Source organism: Chiloscyllium plagiosum, unplaced genomic scaffold (genome assembly GCF_037043375.1).
Source record: "Chiloscyllium plagiosum isolate Xiang-an unplaced genomic scaffold, Cpla_swu_hap1 HiC_scaffold_25, whole genome shotgun sequence".
NCBI classification, from domain to species: Eukaryota; Metazoa; Chordata; class Chondrichthyes; order Orectolobiformes; family Hemiscylliidae; genus Chiloscyllium; species Chiloscyllium plagiosum.
Window position 1 is genome coordinate 45,953,926 of NW_028270163.1, and position 20,453 is coordinate 45,974,378.

Below are 20,453 nucleotides of genomic sequence, written 5' to 3' on the forward strand. Positions count from 1 at the left end.
GGGCCAATCAGGAGAACTGGCTGATATATATAAACAGGAGATTCAGAAAGTCTCCTTATCCTAAGGACCGGCTCTAAGATGTCCATGTACTGTGCACTGGTAAACAAAGGATGGCTTGATGACAGGATACCAATCTGTGTGCAGTTATTTTAGTGGCAATAAGAGAAAACAGTATTGTTCTGAATACAATTCACTTGCAACAGTCATCTTTGAGTAGAGGTAAGCATTTCTAGCATCATGCCTTTATTTAGGAAGCTTGATTCATTTGATCCTGCATCAAAGACTCGGCCCAGTATGTGGAAAGAATGCATTTTTTTTTCTGGACAAATGACATGGAGGTAGGTGAAAATCAACAAGTAATTCTTTTGACTGCTTGCGGACCTGCAGCATTTTCAGTTATTAGGAGTCTAACTTTCCCTGAGGCACTAGATTCTAAAACATTTCAAGAGTTGACGTATTTAGCTAATGAATATTATGACTCCAAACCTCCTTAACTTTGAGACACTATCAGTTTAATTCAGCAGTTCAAGAATCAGAGGAGTCCATATCATAATTCTTGACCATGTTAAGACAACTGGCAGAAGCATGTGATTTTGGGTTAACCCTGAATGAGATGCTGAGAAACTATTTGGTATGTGGGATTAATGATGTAGCCATGCAAAAGCACTGACCAGCTGAAGCCCAACTGAATTTCAAACAGACACTACAACTGGCTTTGTCCTTAGAAGATGTGGCAAGTAGAGCTACAGGGCATCCTAATGGAAATGGACACCCTTGCCTGTCTGACTGAGCTTGGGGAGCACCACTTGAGTGTAGGCTTTCGTGGAGCCTCATGCAGGGCATATCCGGAGTAGAGGGACCCTAGGTCAGCCCACAGAAAAATCCCATAACAAAACTGAGCCTCAGCAAAATGTTCTTCAGGATCCAGGCTGGCAAGCCACTATAGTTGCTGCTGGTATGTGGACCTGAGACAACCAAGGAGGTCCTCGAGGCCTGCCTTGAGTAAGAGAATTCATAGGCCTCTATCCAGGAAAGCAAACACCCTGGAAAGTTTACCTACATGTGGCTTGGAACAGTTAAAATGCTAAGTAACATCCAAATCAGAACCAATCAAATAAATGCTGATCAAAAATAGTCATGTGGTTCTAATGGAGGTTGATACCAGTGCAGCTGTATCAGTGATTGCAAACCAGTCTTTTACAAGATTTGCTCTGGACTTCAACCCTTAAGTTTCCTCAAGACTTTGGCCAGACTAAGAACATATACCGAGAATCAATTGGTGCAGTTCCCACTGATTGTAATAATAGACTCAGGCCCAAGCTTAATTGAGTGGAATTGGTTGAAGAAGATTCACCTTGATTGGCACAACATTTTCTGATTAGAAAATGGCTTTGTAAGTGAAGTCATAATTAAATAACCGGAGGTTTTTCAATTAGGTCTAGGGACTATCAAAAGAGCTAAGGCCTGCTTATATGTTGACCAGGAAGCAATTCTGTGAAGTCACCCAGTGCCATTTGCCTTGCGTGCTAAAGTCAAAGCGGAAATCAGAAGACTGGAAAGCAAAAGAATCATCAAACTGGTACAGTTTGCAGAATGGGCTGCACTGATTGTATCAATTGTAAAGCCTGAAAGGTTGGTTAACCTTTGTGAGATTTTAAATAAACGATAAACTGCTTCTCACAGCTGGATAAATACCCAGTTCCTTGCATAAAGGACTTGTTTGCAAAACTGGTGGTGGGAGCTGTCCTTCAAGAAGCTGGACATGAGCCATGCTGACCTCCAATTGCGACAGGATGAGGAGTCCCTGAAGTACTTCACAATTAATACCCATAAGGATTTATGCCAATATACCACACTGCCATTTGGGGTATCATGCCCTTTTCCAGCAGATGATGGAGAGCATTTTACAAGGTCTAACCCAGATTGCCACTTATGTGGATGTCAAACTGGGAAGACCAATAAAGAGCACTTGGAGAACTTGGACATAGTGCTTAAACACTTCTCCAAGACAGACGTACACCTTTGGAGATAAAAATGTATGTTCCAGGCACCCAAAGTGACCTACTTGGACTACAAAGTCAACGAGACCAGGTTACACCTGTTGGGAGTTAAAGTGAGGGTGAACAAAAGGGGTTCTGTACCAGAGCTTAGGTCTTACCTTGGGTTGGTGTATTATTACGAAAAATTCAGGAGTAACCAGGCCTCCATCTTGGTACCTTTTTGCCTACTTTTGAAAAAGGGTCAGGCTTGGAAATGATCATGCAACCAAGAAGGAGCCTTTAGGGAATTGAAAAAGTAGCTTTTGTCATCCAAGCTACTGGCCTACAATGATTCCAAGTGAGAGTTGGTGCTGGTATGTGATGTCTCATGGTATATTTTCAGAATAGTGTTGGCTCACCATAGAGTCATAGAGATGTACAGATGGAAACAAACCTTTTGGTCCAATCCGTCCATGCCAACCAGATATCCCAACCCAATCTAGTCCCACCTGCCAGCACCTGGCCCATATTCCTCCAAACCCTTCCTATTCATATACCCATCCAAATGCCTCTTAAATGTTGCAATTGTACCAGCCTCCACCACATCCTCTGACAGCTCATTCCATACACGTACCACCCTCTGCGTGAAAACGTTGCCTCTTAGGTCTCTTTTATATCTTTCCCCTCTCAACCTAAACCTATGTCCTCTAGTTCTGGACTCCCCAACCCCAGGGAAAAGACTTTGTCTATTTATCCTATCCATGCCCCTCATAATTTTGTAAACCTCTATAAGGTCACCCCTCAGCCTCCGACGCTCCAGGGAAAACAGCCCCAGCCTGTTCAGCCTCTCCCTGTAGCTCAGATCCTCCAACCCTGGCAACATTCTTGGAAATCTTTTCTGAACCCTTTCAAGCTTCACAACATCTTTCCGATAGGAAGGAGACCAGAATTGCACACAATATTCCAACAGTGGCCTAACCAATGTCCTGTACAGCCGCAACATGACCTCCCAACTCCTGTACTCAATACTCTGACCAATAAAGGAAAGCATACCAAAAGCCTTCTTCACTATCCTATCTCCCTGCGACTCCACTTTCAAAGAGCTATGAACCTGCACTCCAAGGTCTCTTTGTTCAGCAACACTCCCTAGGACCTTACCATTAAGTGTATAAGTCCTGCTAAGACTTGCTTTCCCAAAATGCAGCACCTCGCATTTATCTGAATTAAACTCCATCTGTCACTTCTCATTCCATTGGCCCATCTGGTCCAGATCCTGTTGTATTCTGAGGTAACCCTCTTCGCTGTCCACTACACCTCCAATTTTGGCGCCATCTGCAAACTTACTAACTGTACCTCTTATGCTCGCATCCAAATCATTTATGTAAATGACAAAAAGTAGAGGGCCCGGCACCGATCCTTGTGGCACTCCACTGGTCACAGGCCTCCAGTCTGAAAAACAACCCTCCACCACCACTCTCTGTCTTCTACCTTTGAGCCAGTTCTGTATCCAAATGGCTAGTTCTCCCTGTATTCCATGAGATCTAACCTTACTAATCAGTCTCCCATGGGGAACCTTGTCGAACTCCTTACTGAAGTCTGTATAGATCACATCTACTGCTCTGTCCTCATCAATCTTCTTTGTTACTTCTTCAAAAAACTCAATCAAGTTTGTGAGACATGATTTCCCATGCACAAAGCCATGTAGACTATCCCGAATCAGTCCTTGTCTTTCCAAATACATGTACATTCTGTCCCTCATGATTCTCTCCAACAACTTGCCCACCACCGAGGTCAGGCTCACCGGTCTATAGTTCCCTAGCTTGTCTTTACCGCCCTTCTTAAACAGTGGCACCACGTTTGCCAACTTCCAGTCTTCTGGCACCTCACCTGTGACTGTCGATGATACAAATATCTCAGCAAGAGGCCCAGCAATCACTTCTCTAGCTTCCCACAGAGTTCTCGGGTACACCTGATCAGGTCCTGGGGATTTATCCACCTTTAACCGTTTCAAGACATCCAGCACTTCCTCCTCTGTAATCTGGACATTTTGTAAGATGTCACCATCTATTTCCCTACAGTCTATATCTTCCATATCCTTTTCCACAGTAAATACTGATGCAAAATATTAATTTAGTATCTCCCCCATTTTCTGTGGCTCCACACAAAGGCCCCACCTTGCTGATCTTTGAGGGGCTCTATTCTCTCCCTAGTTACCCTTTTGTCCTTAATATATTTGTAAAAATCCTTTGGATTCTCCTTAACTCTATTTGCCAAAGCTATCTCATGTCCCCATTTTGCCCTCCTAATTTCCCTCTTAAGTATACTCCTACTTTCTTTATACTCTTCTGAGGATTCACTCGATCTATCCTGTCTATACCAGACATATGCTTCCTTCCTTTTCTTAACCAAACCCTCAATTTCTTTAGTCATCCAGCATTCCTTATACCTACCAGCATTCCCTTTCACCCTGACAGGAATACACTTTTTCTGGATTTTTGTTATCTCTATGTACAACATAGAGATTCTTGATATCTCTATGTACAACAAAGAGATAACAAGAATCTCTATGTACAACATAGAGATAACATGTACAATATGTCTAAAGGCTTCCCATTTTCCAGCCGTCTCTACCAGCGAACATCTGACTCCAATCAGCTTTCGACAGTAGCCCAATGGAGCACAATGCCTGACAGCATATGCTTCCTGGACTTTGGCTGATGTTGAATGCAAATATGCCCATTTAGAGAACAAAGGTGTGCCAGTTATTTTTGGTATCAGAAAATTCCATGAATACCTTTAATAGTAACAAACCACAAACCCCTGCCGGGGCTATTTAATGAAGACAAGGCCATGCTGCCCATAACGTCTGGTCGAATTAAGCAGTAGGCCTTTATTCTCGGTGTGTAGAAGGACAAGTTGAAATACTGTCCAGGAGGCCAATTGGCAAATGCCGATGCCTTGATCTGCCTCGGACTGGCTGGTGGTGCCTGCCCTGAAAGAGTCCTTTACATTTTCAACTTTTTGGACACCCTTCTGGACACTGCTGACAATATCCGACTGTGGATAGAAAAATATCCCATTCTGACAATATTAAAACAGCTCTGGTGATGGGGGAAGTAATGGACTATCACAACAAAGATTAGACTGTATCAGCGTAAAGGATGAAATATTACTATGGGGAGTAGGAGTGATTAGCCCGAGTAAAGATCACCGTTAGCTACTGGCTGAACTCCACCAGGGTCATCCAGGGGTGTCCAAGATGAAAGTATTGGCAAGAAACTATGTCTGGTGGCCAGGATTGGATGCTGACATAGCTGCATTGGTGGGGCAGTGTCCAGAGTGCCAACAAGGACAAATGTGATTGACAGCAGCACCCCATATTCCTGGGAATGGTCGGGTAAATCTTGGATTCAGTTACACGTCAACTATGCCAATCATTTCATGTTCTTGGTCACTGTGGATGCCAATTCAAAGTGTCCGGATGTGCACAGAGTTTATTCAGCAAACTCAGGGAAGATGACTGAAAAGCTGTGAGCATTGTTCATGATACACAGACTCATGGAAGTATTGTTTACAGACAATAGCATTTCCCAGCAGGGGATTCAAGTATTTCCTAAAGTCAAATGACATTTGGCATGTTTGGATAACTCCATACCATCTACCATCCAATAGTCTGGCAGAAAGAGCAGTCCAAATGTTGAAGGCAGGCTTAAAGATATAGCCAGCAGCTTAATTCTATACCAAAATATCTCGGTTCCTGTTGATTATAGGACCATCCTTCATGCAACTTTAGGGATAGCTCCAGCAGAGCTGCTGATGGGGAGAAGCCTCTGCACCCTGATATTCCAGTCCTGGGGATATTCCAGTCCTGGGGAGAAGGGTAAATTGGCAGCAGGAACGCCAATGCCGGCCGCATGTTTCCTCTATATGAGAGGAACGTTTTGCTTCAGGAGATGAAATTTAGTATCGAAACCATGGAAATGGCCCTGCATGGGTACAAGGTGAGGTCAACACAAGGTCATGGCATACAAAGTTCGGGTAGGTTAGGTGGTCCTGAACAAAAACACAAAAACACCTCGCTAACAGGGCAGGAGCAAAACATACCTGGCCCTGCAGAACTGCTAGAAAGTCTGTTAGAAACTGTGGGTTCTCTCCCCCTGTTTAGCATTAGGGGTGGGGAGGGGGGTGGGGGAGCAGAGGAATGTAGTGATTGGAACGAGGGTCATGTGGATCTTTTTGGCAATGAGATTTTTGACTGGGGTTGCTAACTTTGACCAATCAGGGAGCTCTGGCAGACAGATATAAATGGGAGATTCCCTGTCCAATTCTATTTTGATTTAGTCCCTACCCTCCCCTTCACTGTTTTGATCACACAGCACTGTCCCTTGCTGTGAAGGGCAGTGTTTGTCACTGGCCACCCGGGTGTTTTCCTATCTTCCTGGTGGTGGAAATTGAATAAAGATTCGTGCACTTTGTGTCTTTCACTGTCTCACACCTGCACACACACACCATGGGTGCTGGGGATAAAATAAGCACTACCACACTTAGGTGGTAGTGTGGGGGTTAAAATAAAAAAAAAGAAAAAAAATAAAAATAAAAAAATAAAATAAAAGAAGTGTCAGGTGGTAGAAAAAAAAATATATAAACAGGAGAACTACCGCACTTAGGTGGTAGTGTGGGGGTTAAAAAAAAAAATAAACAGGAGCAGTCCCTACCCTCCCCTTCAAAAAAAAATGGGAGATTCCCTGTCCAATTCTATTTTGATTTAGTCCCTGCCCTCCCCTTCACTGTTTGATCACACAGCACTGCACTTTGATGTGAAGGGCACTGCTTGTCACTGGCCACCCGGGTGTTTTCCTTTCTTCCTGGTGGTGGAAATTGAATAAAGATTCTGCACTTTGTGTCTTTCACTGTGCCTCACACTTGCACACACACACAATGGGTGCTGGGGGAAAAAATAAGCACTACTGCAGTTTGGCAGTAGTGTGGGGGTTAATATAAAACAATAAAGAGGAATATTTTTAAAAAAATAAACAGGGGATTTGATCACAAAAAAAAGAAAAAAAATAAGAAAATAAAAAAAGAAAAAACATGATGAATAGGAATGTCCTCCCCTTAAAAAGAAAAAAAATAAATGGGAGATTCCCTGTCCAATTCTATTTTAATTTAGTCCCTGCCCTCCCCTTCACTGTTTGATCATGCAGCATTGCCCTTTGATGTGAAGGGCACTGCTTGTCACTGGCCACTCGGGTGTTTTCCTATCTTCCTGGTGGTGGAAATTGAATAAAGATTCATGCACCTTGTGTCTCTCACTGTGTCTCACACCTGCACACACACACACACACCATGGGTGCTGGGGGAAAAAATAAGCACTACCGCAGTTAGGCGGTAATGTGGGGGTTAATATAAAAAAGAAGAGAAAAAGGGAAAAAAAATAAATGGGCGATTGCCTGTCCAATTCTATTTTGATTTAGTCCCTGCCCTCCCCTTCACTGTTTGATCATGCAGCATTGCCCTTTGATGTGAAGGACACTGCTTGTCACTGGCCACTCGGGTGTTTCCTTTCTTCCTGGTGGTGGAAACTGAATAAAGATTCGTGCACCTTTGTCTCTCACTGTGTCTCACACCTACACACACACAACATGGGTGCTGGGGAAAAAATAAGGACTACCGCAGTTAGGCGGTAGTGTGGGAAGGAAGAGAAAAAAAGAGTATAAGTTCTAAAATAGAAGAAAAAAATAAACAGGCGTGTTGGACATCCTCACAATCTGAGAGCTGGCTCTTGAGGGAGCTGGACCAGTGTGTGTGCGCAAGGACTCTCCTTTTTGATTATAGAAAAAAAGAAAAAAAAACAAGAAAAAAATGGGAGATTCCCCATCCAATTCTATTTTGATTTAACCCCACCCTCCCCTTCACTGTTTGATCACGCAGCATTGCCCTTTGATGTGATGGGCACTGCTTGTCACTGGCCACTTGGGTGTTTCCTTTCTTCCTGGTGGTGGAAACTGAATAAAGATTCGTGCACCTTGAGTCATTCACTGTGTCTCACACCTGTACATACACAACACGAGTGCTGGGAAAAATCTAAGCACTACCGCAGTTAGGCGGTAGTGTGGGGGTAATTAAAAGAAGGAAAAAATGTAAAAAAATGAACAGGAGTGACAGACATCCTGTTCACTGAAAGCTGGTTCTGAAGGAGTTGGATCAGTGTCAAAGATGCTCTGTGTGTACATAAAGGCCTCAAAAAAAAAGATAAATGGGAGATTCAGAGTCTCCTCATTCTACATGCTGGTGCTGAGCTAGTTGGTCAGAGGCCATGTACTATGCACATGTAAATAAAGAGTGACTTGATGATGGGATACCGGCCTCTGTACAGTTATTTCACTTACACTATACTGCATCTGCTAGATCCACAAATGTTCCCAGATTGAAAGACAACAGATATAACTCCTCTATTCAAGAAAAGTGGGGTGGGGAGATAGAAGACAGGAAACCAGAGGTTGGAAGATGAGCATCTGTTTTGGCAACATGCTATTATTTAATGTGATTAAGAAGGTTACAGCAGGACACATAGTAAATCTTAATGCAATCAAGCAGTCAATGTTGTTTTATGAAAGGGAAACCTGCCAAATTTTTGTCCAGCCACTTAACCAATCAAATTCCTTCTTTACGGTTCTCCTATTTTCACAGAACCAAGCACAGAAAATGTCAGTGAAACTCAGCAACTGTAGACAGAGAAACAGGGTTAATATTTCATGTCTAGTATGAAGACCAGTGTTTACTTCTGTGTTCATTCTTCTATCCATCTTTCCAATTAAGCAGTTTTAACTGCCATACATTTGTTCCCTTCGCCCTAGTCATTGAATTAAATTGTAAATAGTTGAGGCCTAGTTCTGATTCCTACAACATTCTGCTTGTTATATCTTGCCAATATGAAAAAGGTCTATTTATGTACACTGTATTAGCTGTTAGGAAACTCATCCCCTATGCATCTAATATGTTACTACTGTTGTTATTTTATATAGTAATTCCTGATATGGCACCTTGTCAAATACCTTCTGGAAAACATATGCGCCCCATCGACAACTTCCTTTTATTCACCTTGTTTGTACTTCCTCAAAAAACTCTCATATATTAATCAAACACAATTTCCCTTTCACAAGACATCGAGTGTCTGATTTTCTTTCCCATTTCTATTAAAAGAAACACTTTTCTAACATGGATGTCTGCAACTTTTAATAAACAACATTTTTAAAACATTTTTTTCAGTAATTCCTCTCAGCCATTTTGTGATGTAAGAAAGAGTTGGTGAACTGCAATAATTAATGACAAATCCATTACATTTTCTAATAATCTTTTTTACTCAAAAATATGCTTGAAACAGTTAAGTTAAAGATTTATTTATTTTTTCTTCAAGATCAGTCAACTGAATTCGCTTATCACGCTTTTGATCGGTAACTTATCGGTGGGAGACAGGCAAAAGATCATGACTATTTGTACAGTAGAAGTACATGCTCGAGATGTTGTAAACAAAATGATTATAACTAAGGTAGGTAGTACTGTCCTTCTTTCTTCAGTGTGTTTATGTTTACTTGTTGCAGAAAAGGAACAAATGTAGGAATGTAGGAATCTAATGTCATTCACTATTCAATAATTAAGAGGAATACAAAGTTCCTATATCTGCCAATGTGAGTCCTGCATGGTGTGTACAACTCTGATGCTCAAGTAATGGTTGAGCTACTAATAACACATTTATGCCACCACTATGACTAAATATTTCTACCTCAGTCACAATACCTGGCTTCACCCCTACCGCTGCCCAGCATACGATGATCCAAAGTCCAATATATTTAAAACATTTGTATCAAATGACTTCGGGGTGGGGGGCCGAATAAGGCAGGAATCTCATGACTGTTAAAAGATGCTTGGATGTGCACTTGATGTGCACACTGGGACTAATTTAGATTTAGTGTATTTTTGACAGTACAAACTTGATAGACCGAAGGCCTGTACTGTATTGTATGATTTTATGAGAAGCAGCACTTTGTGGAGCTTTTGTCAGTCTTTAGATTGCTGCACTATGAGGGACACTGGATCTGTCAGCAGGGAAGAGGATTAAATTTCCCTCCATCACCTCTTTCAGCATAGTCTCGTGACTTTTTTCCAGGAACCTAAAGTGAGCTTAGTTTACTTAGGTAACATGGTTTAAGAATTAGCGGGGAACACCAAGTGTGAGAGGTAGTTACTGGCTTGCAGCATCTGCAGAAGTGTCCATCAAGGTTTTAAATAGGGCACTGGAGTTTTAGAATCTGCAATATCCTGACAGGCATTTCCATCTTGTTTGCTGTGTAATTCATCAAACAATAAGCCCAATGTCCAGCTCAGTTGCAAATTAATTAATAAGTTGAAAAGCACTGATTGTGTGAGATAACTCACCCTGGGTCATGGTAGCAATGGCATCATGAAACACACTAATCACCATCATTATTAGTTGCAACTGGGCAAGTCTCAGCCTAAATATCTGATGCTGAAAAGGTTTCAATTATTTTGGTTTTGGTAAGGTGTTAGTTCAAAGAAAGCTTTTTTTTAAAGTTCAATATGTAAAAATCAACAGATGTGCTATCAAATTAATGTGACATACAAGCACATCTTCATAACATCTATGCCTTTGCAGTGGAATTATATTTAAATTAGTTAAGGTAGTTAGTTAATTAGTTAAATTAAATTAGTGAAATATATTTCAATGGAGAATGTGGATCAGTGATCATAATATCAGGAAGCTTAGAATAATTATAGAACAGAATAGGAACAATTAAGCATTAAATTAGTTAACTGGAAGGGGGCTCATTTTACTGAGTTAAAAATGCTTATGTCTTGCTGAAGAATGTCATTCCTGAAGAAGGGCCTGTGCCCGAAACGTTGAATCTCCTGTTCCCTGGATGCTGCCTGACCTGCTGTGCTGTTCCAGCAATAAAGTTTCAACTTATGTCTTGCTGGACCAGGCCTGATATCTCCTACCAGTCCTGACCAATGTAAACATTGTATCACTTATCTGACCCCCCTCTTGCCATCTTGCACTCTGGCTCCCTACTTTCAGATACCTCCCAACCATGTTGCGGCTGTACAGGACATTGGTGAGGCCACGTTTGGAATATTGTGTGCAATTCTGGTCTCCTTCCTATTGGAAGAATGTTGTGAAACTTGAAAGGGTTCATGTAAAGGAATTACTCAAGCACTTAGGTGTATCAGAGAAGCAGACAAGTGCAGTAGAGTTAGAAAAACTTAAATTACAATTGAGGAAAATGGAGTTAGAAGATAAGAGAATGGAAAGAGAAGAAAGAGAGAGAAAGGAAAAGAAAGAGAGAGAAGGTTCTCAGGTGAGCAAACAGAGAAACAAGAAACAGAAAGAGAGAGAAGAAAGGGAAAGAGGAAAAGAAGGAATTTGAACTTCAGAAGTTGCGACTTAGTCAGCAAAGTCAAGTTAACAAGATAGAGATTCATAGAGAAGGTAGTGATGTACACAAATTGGATTACCCTGTGAAGCCTTCTTTATTTCATTTGAAAAATTGGCTAGGCAAATGGACTTGTGGGTAATGCTAGTTCACACTAAACTGATAGGCAGAACCACTGAGCTATTTGCAGCACTGTCAGATGAGGAGTTAAGAAATTATGAAAAGGTCAAACAGGCTATTTTAAGTATTTATGAATTTGTATCAGAAGCATATAGACAGCTATTCAGAAACCTAAAGAAGGAACTAGGTCAGGCTTATGTTGAGTTCAAAAGACTTAACTGTGATAATACTAGAGTCATAGAGATGTACAGCATGGAAACAGACTCTTCGGTCCAACTTGTCCATGCTGACTAACCTGATCTGGTCCCACCTGCTAGCACTAAGCCCATATCCCTCCAAACCCTTCCTACTCATATACCCATCCAGATGCCTTTTAAATTTTGCAATTGTACTAGCCTCCACCAGTTCTTCTAGGTAAAAACAAGGACTGCAGATGCTGGAAACCAGAGTCTAGACTAGAGTGCTGCTGGAAAAGCACAGCAGGTCAGGCAAGCATCCAAGAAGCAGGAAAATCAATGTTTCGGGCAAAAGCCCTCCACTAGTTCCTCTGGCAGCCCATTCCACACACGCACCACCCTCTGTGTGAAAAAGTTGCCCCTTAGGTCGCTTTTATATATTTTCCCTCTCACCCTAAATCTATGCCCTCTAGTTCTGGATTCCCCATCTATTTACCCTACCCATGCCCTCATGATTTTATAAACCTCTATGAAGTCACCCCTCAGCGTCTGACGCTCCAGGGAAAACAACCCTAGCTTATTCAACATCTCCCTATAGATCAAATCCTCCAACCCTGGCAACATCCTTGTAAATCTTTTCTGATCCTTTCAAGTTTCACAATATCCTTCCGATAGGAAGGAGACTAGAATTGCATGCAATATTCCAAAAGTGGCCTAACCAATGTCCTGTACAGCCGCGACGTGACCTCCCAACATCTATACTCAGTACTCTGACCAATAAAGGAAAGCATACCAAACACCTTCTTCACTATCCTATCAACCTGCGACTTCACTTTCAAGGAGCTATGAACCTGCACTCCAAGGTCTCTTTGTTCAGCAACACTCCCCAGGACCTTACCATTAAGTGTAAAAGTCCTGCTAAGATTTGTTTTCCCAAAATGCACCACCTCGCATCAATCTAAATTAAACTCCATCTGACACTTCTCAGCCCATTGGTTCATCTGATCAAGATCTCATTGTAATTTGAGGTAACCTTCTTCGCTGTCCACTACACTTCCAATTTTGGTGTCATCAGCAAAGTTACTAACTATACCCCTTATGCTCACATCCAAATCATTTATATAAATAACGAAAAGTAGTGGATCCAGCACCGATCCTTGTGGTACTCCACTGGTCACAGACCTCCAATCTGAAGAATAACCCTCCACCACTACCCTCTGTCTTCTACCTTTGAGCCAGTTCTGCCTGTATTCCACAAGATGTAACCTTGCTAACCAGCCTTCCATGTGGAACCTTGTCAAATGCCTTACTGAAATTCATATAGATCACGCCACCATTCTGCCCTCATCAATCCTCTTTGTTACTTCTTCAAAAATCTCAGTCAAGTTTGTGAGACATGATTTCCCATACACAAAGCCAGTTGACTATCCCTAATCAGTCCTTGTCTTTCCAAATACATGTACATCCTGTCCCTCAGGATTCCCTCCAACAACTTGCCCACCACCGACGTCAGGCTCACTGGTCTATAGTTCCCTGGCTTGTCCTTACCACCCTTCTTAAATAGTGGCACCACGTTAGCCAACCTCCAGTCTTCTGGCACCTCACCTATGACTATCGATGATTCAAATATCTCAGCAAGAGGCCCAGCAATCACTTCCCTAGCTTCTCACAGAGTTCTCGGGTACACCTGATCAGGTCCTGGGGATTTATCCACTTTTATGTGTTTCAAGACATCCAGCACTTCCTCCTCTGTAATATAGACATTTTTCAAGATGCCACAATTTATTTTCCTATATTCTACATCTTCCATGTCCTTTTCCACAGTAAATACTCGTTTAGTATCTCGCCCATCTCCTGCAACTCCACTCAAAGGCCGCCTTGCTGATCTTTGAGGAGCCCTATTCTTTCCCTAGTTACTCTTTTGTCCTTAATGTATTTGTAAAAGCCCTTTGGATTCTCCTTAACTCTATTTGGCAAAGCTATCTCCTGTCCCCTTTTCCCGATTTCCCTCTTAAGTAGACTGCTACTGCCTTTATACTCTTCTAAGCATTCACTTGATCTATCTTGTCTATAACCTGACATATGCTTCCTTCTTTTTCTTAACCAAACCCTCAATTTCTCTAGTCATACAGCATTCCCTACACTTTCCAACCTTTCCTTTCACCCTGACTGGAATGTACTGTCTCTGGACTCGTTATCACATTTCTGAAGGCTTCTCATTTTCCAGCCGTCCCTTTACCTGCGAACATCTGCCCCCAATCAGCTTTTGAAAGTTCTTGCCTGATACTGTCAAAATTAGCCTTCCTCCAATTTAGAACTTCAATTTTAATCTGGTCTATCCTTTTCCATCACTATTTTAAAACTAATGGTCTTCGGGCACTATTGCTGTAAACAATGACGACCTAAAGATCAAAGTCAAAGACTCGGCAATCTCTTCCCTGGCTTCCAAGAGAATCCTAGGACAAATCCCATCTGGCTCGGGGATTTATATATTTTTACACTTTCCAGAATTGCTAACACCTTCTCTTTATGCACCTCAGTCCCATCTAGTGTAGTAGCCTGTATCTCAGTATTCTCCTTGACTACATTGTCTTTTACTAGTGTGAATACTGACGAAACATATTTATTTAGTGCTTCCCCTATCACCTCTGACCCCATGCACAACTTCCCACTACTATGCTTGATTGGCCCTAATCTTATTCCAGTCTATAGAAAGCGTTAGGGTTTTCCTTGATCCTATCCGCCAATGAATTCTCATGTCCCCTCCTGGCTCTTCTTAGCTCTCTTTTTAGGTCTTTTCTGACTAATTTGTAACTCTCAATTGCCCTAAGTGAGCCATCACATCTCATTCTAACATAAGTCTTCTTCTTTCTCTTGACAAAAGATTCAACTTCCTTAGTAATCCACAGTTTCCATGCTCGACAATTTCTTCCCTGCCTGACTGGTACATTCTTACCAAGGACCCGCAGTAGCTGGTACTTGAATAAGCTTCACATTTCAATTGTGCCGATCCCCATCCTACACATCCTAAATTTTGCCTAATTTCATGATAATTGCCTTTCCCCCAGCTATAACTCTTACCCTGCGCTATATGCCTATCCCTTTCCATCACTGAAGTAAACATAACCAAATTGTGGTCACTCTCGCCAAAGTGCTCACCTACCTTCAAATCTAACACCTGGCTGGGTTCATTACCTAGTACCAAATCTAATGTGGCCTAGCCCCTTGTCGGCCTGTGTCAGGAAACCCTCCTGCACAGATTGAACAAAACTGACCCATCTAAAGTACTTGAACTATAGTATTCCCAGTCAATATTTAGAAAGTTAAAGTCCCCCATAACAACTACCCTGTCACTCTTGCTCCTACTGAGGATCATTTTTGCTATCTCATCCTCTACATCTCTGGAACTATTTGGAAAAAACACAATCAGAGATGTCATGAATCCTGGCACCTGGGAGGCAACACACCAAATGTGAATCTCTCTTGTTCCCACAGAACCTCCTATCTGTTCCCCTAACTATGGAGTCCCCAATGGCTAGTGCTCTGCTCCTCTTTCCCCTTCCCTTCTGAGCAACAGGGACACACTCTGTGCCAGAGACCTGTGCTCCATTGCTTACCCCTGGTAAGTAGGTCCCCTTCAACAGTATCCAAAGCAGTATAATAGGGATGTTAAGAAGGCATTTGGAATACTTACCTTTATTAGCTAAGGCATGGTTTGTAAGAGCAGGAAGGTTATGTTGAAACTGTACAGGACTTTGGTGTACTGTGTGCAGTTCTGGTCATTGAACTACAGGAAGGATGTGATTGCACTGAGGGGGTGCAGAGGAAATTCACCAGGATATTGTCTAGAATGGAGTATCTTGGCTACAAAGAGAAACTAGATAAGCTTGGGTTGTTTTCTTTGACGCAGAGATGGTTGAGGTAGGACCTGATAGATGTATAAAAGATTATGAAAGGCATGGGCAGGGTTAGAAAGCAGCTTTCCCCTAATTTGTATGGTCAAGACAGCATAATTTTGAGGTAAAAGGCAGGAGGTTTAGAGGGGACTTGAGGAAATATTTTTTTTCATCCGGAGTGATGGTGGCAGTCTGAAATGCATTACCTGGGAAGGTAATTCATGCAGGTAACCTCACACATTTAAAAAGTACGTGGATGAGCACTTGAAGTGTCATACTTCAAGGCTATGGGCTTAGTACAGTAGAGAGGGTCTAGTATAGATTTACTCTATTTTTGGCAATACAGAGTCGATGGGCTGAAGAGCCTCTTTTGTACTATATGATTCTGTAATTCTGTGATTAATTTATTAGGTTTTTTTATCTGTAGTGAAAACTCTTTATTAATAATAATGGATTATGCTTTTTCACAGGTGGAGAATATCCAAGCATTTACTTGGCAGTCTCAACTAAGGCATCGCTGGGATGATGAGAAGCAGCACTGTTTTGCTAACATTTGCGATGCACAGTTCAGATATTCTTATGAGTATCTAGGCAACACACCTCGATTGGTTATTACTCCGCTTACAGATAGGTATGGAAAGCTAATGAGTAATTTATACTGGCTTTTAGTTTGTAGTTAAGTCATTTTGTTGTTCTTTCAAATTGCAATGTCTTCAGATGGGCATTTACTGAGGAACATTTTCCTGACTTCTAGTGTAGTCTCAAGAATAATACTAAAACATATCACAAGAATTTATGGTCACGGGCACCATAATCAGGAACTTCCCCATGTAGAGAGTAACAGAAGAAAGATATGATACGAATTGATTTGCTCAAGAATGATTTAGCAGAACACTTGGCAGGTGGCTTGTTTGATTGCTGAAAGATTTAAGCACATATTTTGGAACTGAAAGATTGAGAATGGGACATTTCTTGGAACTGCTTCTATTTAATATGTATTAAGTTGCCAGAGGTTTAGTAGAAATCCTTTTTAGGTATACACAATAATACTGGTGCATGTTTGATGAAGCAGTGTTTTTGGAATTCAAGCAGCTCCAAAGAATTTTCCAGCTATATGTGCAGAGATGATCAAAATGATAACAAAAGACAGGGCCAAGAAAAGGAATATTGGGTGTGGGAAAGTGATAATCAAACTGGAAAATAAAGCAGCTGGAGAAAATTGCTAGAAGTGAAACAGAAAGGAAATTAATGAATGACAAATATTTCCAAAAGATATTTTGAGAGATTTAGGACCAATTTTATGCCAATGGAAATTAGAAAGATCAAGACTGAACTCTGTAAAAGCAGATATAAATCAATATAAAAGCTAGTTTAAATTAATTTGGTAAGAATCAGAAAATGATAGAAAGGAATAGCAATGAGACAAGAAGACAGTGAAATAAAAGTAATTGTAAAATTAAAAAATCTCAAAATCTTGTAGAAACTAAATTGAGTAGCAGAGAAATTATTAAATTGGATGTATACCGATGCCACTAATATAACTTAAATAGATGGTGTATCGTAGACATAAATTGCGCATGAAATAGGGGATGAATGTTCTGGATGTGGAAGATATGAGCAGAAAGGCAGGTGGAGAAAGTTAACTGGGTGAGAGGCCAAGATTCAGAAAGCCAACAATCAAATCAACTTTGGCATTGAAGTTCTTTGACTTCAGAGGCAGATTGACTTTTCCTGAGTCAGGCAGCTTATTTGCATGTATTTATAACTCATTGGAAGTCCAACTTCCCAGATTTAAGTGTCATTTCTGTTAAAGCTGCAATGGGAGTAATGCACTAATAATCAATCCCATACTCCACCAGTTGTACTATTAGTTCAAATGTGTTGATTCGTTTACCCAAAAATATCCAAAGCTTTTCTTTCTTATTTTTACCCAGAATAAAAGAACTAGTTTACTTGATGAGCTGAAAATAGTCCATTTATTGTGAACAAAACATATTCTTACATTAAGTGGAAAACCCTGATTAAACCTAAAGTATAATCTATCTTTAAAATTACATCATCTTAATCCCAACATCAGTCATACTCACACAACACAAAAAGACAAATCTCTGCACAAATGATGGTTTTAAAACAAAACTAAAGGGGAATAAAAACCAACTACTGTGAACCAAGCATCTTGAAACAAAGGATAGAGGTGATGACTTCACACATCTACTGGATTTTCTTTTGGCAAAGCTACACTGCAGACCGATTGTAAATGACCAGCTCTGAACTGAAGTTACTTAGATTTGAGTTTCTGGAGGTTGGTTGCTGTCAACCTTTTAGAATCATAAAATACTTCTTTGCTCCGAAATTCGTTGACGCCTACATTGGTAAACTTAGGACTACACTGACTGTCACTAACCCAGTGACCAACACACTTTGCAGAAAAATTTTAACTAAATTATCCTTTAGGCATTTGCTAACAAACCCTTTCACCGACACTGTGACATTTGTTTTGCTTTAAGTGAGCATCTCTGTAAGCATTGCTACAAGAAGAGCTTGAAGATAACTAATGTCCCTCAGGATAATCATTTCTTTTCTCAGGACCCATGACACAGAAGGATTTATTTTCCGATTATATAAAACACTTATACATACCTTTCTCCAAGATGCATTTGAGATCAAAGTCACTGCACGATTGGCTATAGACACTGTCTTAGTTGCAGCGCCTCCTGTAGGATGTTTGGAATACCAACAATTTTATTTCAAATGTCCACTTAAAACAGTTTGGGCATACTCCTACTGCGTTAGTGTCCATGTTATTTCCTGGTTAGAGACTGACAAGTTTCCTCCCTTGGAATATTGTGTGCAAATCTGGTCTCCTTCCTATCAGAAGGATATTGTGAATCTTGAAAGGGTTCAGAAAAGATTTACAAAGATGTTGCCAGGGTTGGAGGATTTGAGCAATAGGGAGAGGTTGAATAGGCTGGATTGTTTTCTCTGGAGCGTCGGAGTCTAAGGGATGACCTTATAGAGGTTTATAAAATCATGAGGGGCATGCATAGGATAAATAGACAAAGTCTCTTCCCTGGGTTGTGGAAGTCCAGAACTAGAGGGCATAGGTTTAGGGTGAGAGGGGAAAAATATAAAAGAGACCGAAAGGGCAACATTTTCATGCAAAGGGTGGTACATGTATGGAATGAGCTGCCAGAGGAAGTGGTGGAGGCTAGTACGATTGCAACATTTAAAAGTCATCTGGATATGTATATGAATAGGAAGGGTTTGGAGGGATATGGGCCAGGCGCTGGCAGGTGGGACTAGACTGGGTTGGCTTATCTGGTCGGCATGGACGAGTTGGACCGAAGGGTTTGTTTCCATGCTGTACATCTCTATGATTCTATGTCTCTTTCACTTTGTCATGACCACACCCAGCGTGCCTGAGACTGAGTGTGCATTATGAATTTGAGTCAGCTCAGTTTCAGTTTTTGATTGTTTTAGTTTTAAGAAAACAGTTACTTAGATTTAAGCTTCAAACAAAATAACAGATGAGCTAATTATACAACTTTTTCTGAAAGTTGTTTCCATTAGAAGTGACAATATTATCAGCTAAAATACTGATACAAAGACTTAAAGTAGATAAGAGTTACATGTGCACAGAAGAATGAGAACTGTCTCTTCTGTTGTTGTGGACCTGGCTTTCCTGAGGTTTATCCTTCTGAAATGAAGCATTGAAAGCTTGAAATCACTATTCAGCAGCTGCAATGGCTTCTGTAGTTGAATGGTTAGAGATTGCTCCCATATGGTGACTGAGCTGAACAGGCACTGGCAGAGTGTGACCGCTATTTTGTTTCACTTTTATGGTACTTCAGTTGGTTTTTGGTAGTCTCTTCAAGTACAGCAGTCCTGGACATCTGTCTTGCTGTCCTGAAGAAAAATAGTGACTGCTTCAAGATGTTTTTTTCATAGTCTCTGCACAAAATGTTTGCTCACATCAAAACTTAGTGACTGTTATCCCAAACTATCATGTTATGCTTCCATATTAAATATTTGTTTAGCCTAGGTCGGGGCCGCAAACCCATCCATTGTCATTTAGTTAAAGTAATTAACATTTTAGCTGTCTCAGTGATTAGCTAGGATGGCCCTCAACTTGGCAGGTGTTTGGTGGGATAGGAAGAGTTCTGAGTTATGATGACTTTCAGGCGACCATTATCAAGGATTTTCTGGTTACATTTCGAAATGTTGATTGAATTTCAGAAGGTCTCTTGTGATTTCTTTCTTCAGACAAGCACAGTCTTTACCCAATACCACAATCCACACAGAAAGTCATGTGACTTCTGAGAGTTGTTTTGTAATATTCCATGAGAACATGTTAAACGCAGATTGGCTTCCTTTGCAAAATATATGACATTGTAATTACATCTTCCCCTCACTCCTTTTCTCTTGAATTTTTTTTATCGCTTGTGGGATGTATGCATCATTGGCTTGGCTTTTTGAACTGCTGCAATCCACGTACTGTAGATAGATCCGTAATGCTGTTAAGGAGAGAATTCCAGGGTATTTTGACCCTGCAGCAGTGAAGAAAGAGTGATATATCTCTAAGTCAGGTGGTGAGTTGCTTGGAGGGGCACTTGTGGTGGTGTTCTATTTTTCTCCTTGGACTCTCCTTCTCCTTGGATGCTGCCTGACAGGCTGTGCTTTTTCAGCACCACGCTTTTTGACTCTTTTCTATTAAAGCCAACTATTTTGTTTTCTAGTCTGACCACAAAAACCCTGATGCTGTAGTCCTTTTGCTTTAAAGGTGCAATAGTAGCTATTAAAGTTTCAGTTTAGTTTCTGATTTCTGCTTTC

The 20,453-nt window shown here is 41.0% G+C and overlaps 1 protein-coding gene across 1 annotated transcript in view; it reads left to right on the top strand.

The window, feature by feature from the left end:
• The window catches only part of LOC122562216 (dynein axonemal heavy chain 17-like), a 471,020-nt gene that overhangs the window by 187,518 nt on the left and 263,049 nt on the right, over window positions 1-20,453 (top strand). Inside the window, exons 33-34 of the mRNA XM_088000362.1 lie at window positions 9,397-9,528; window positions 16,094-16,254. Coding sequence (XP_087856488.1) covers window positions 9,397-9,528; window positions 16,094-16,254 — 293 coding nt within the window. The remainder of the gene's footprint in view (window positions 1-9,396; window positions 9,529-16,093; window positions 16,255-20,453) is intronic.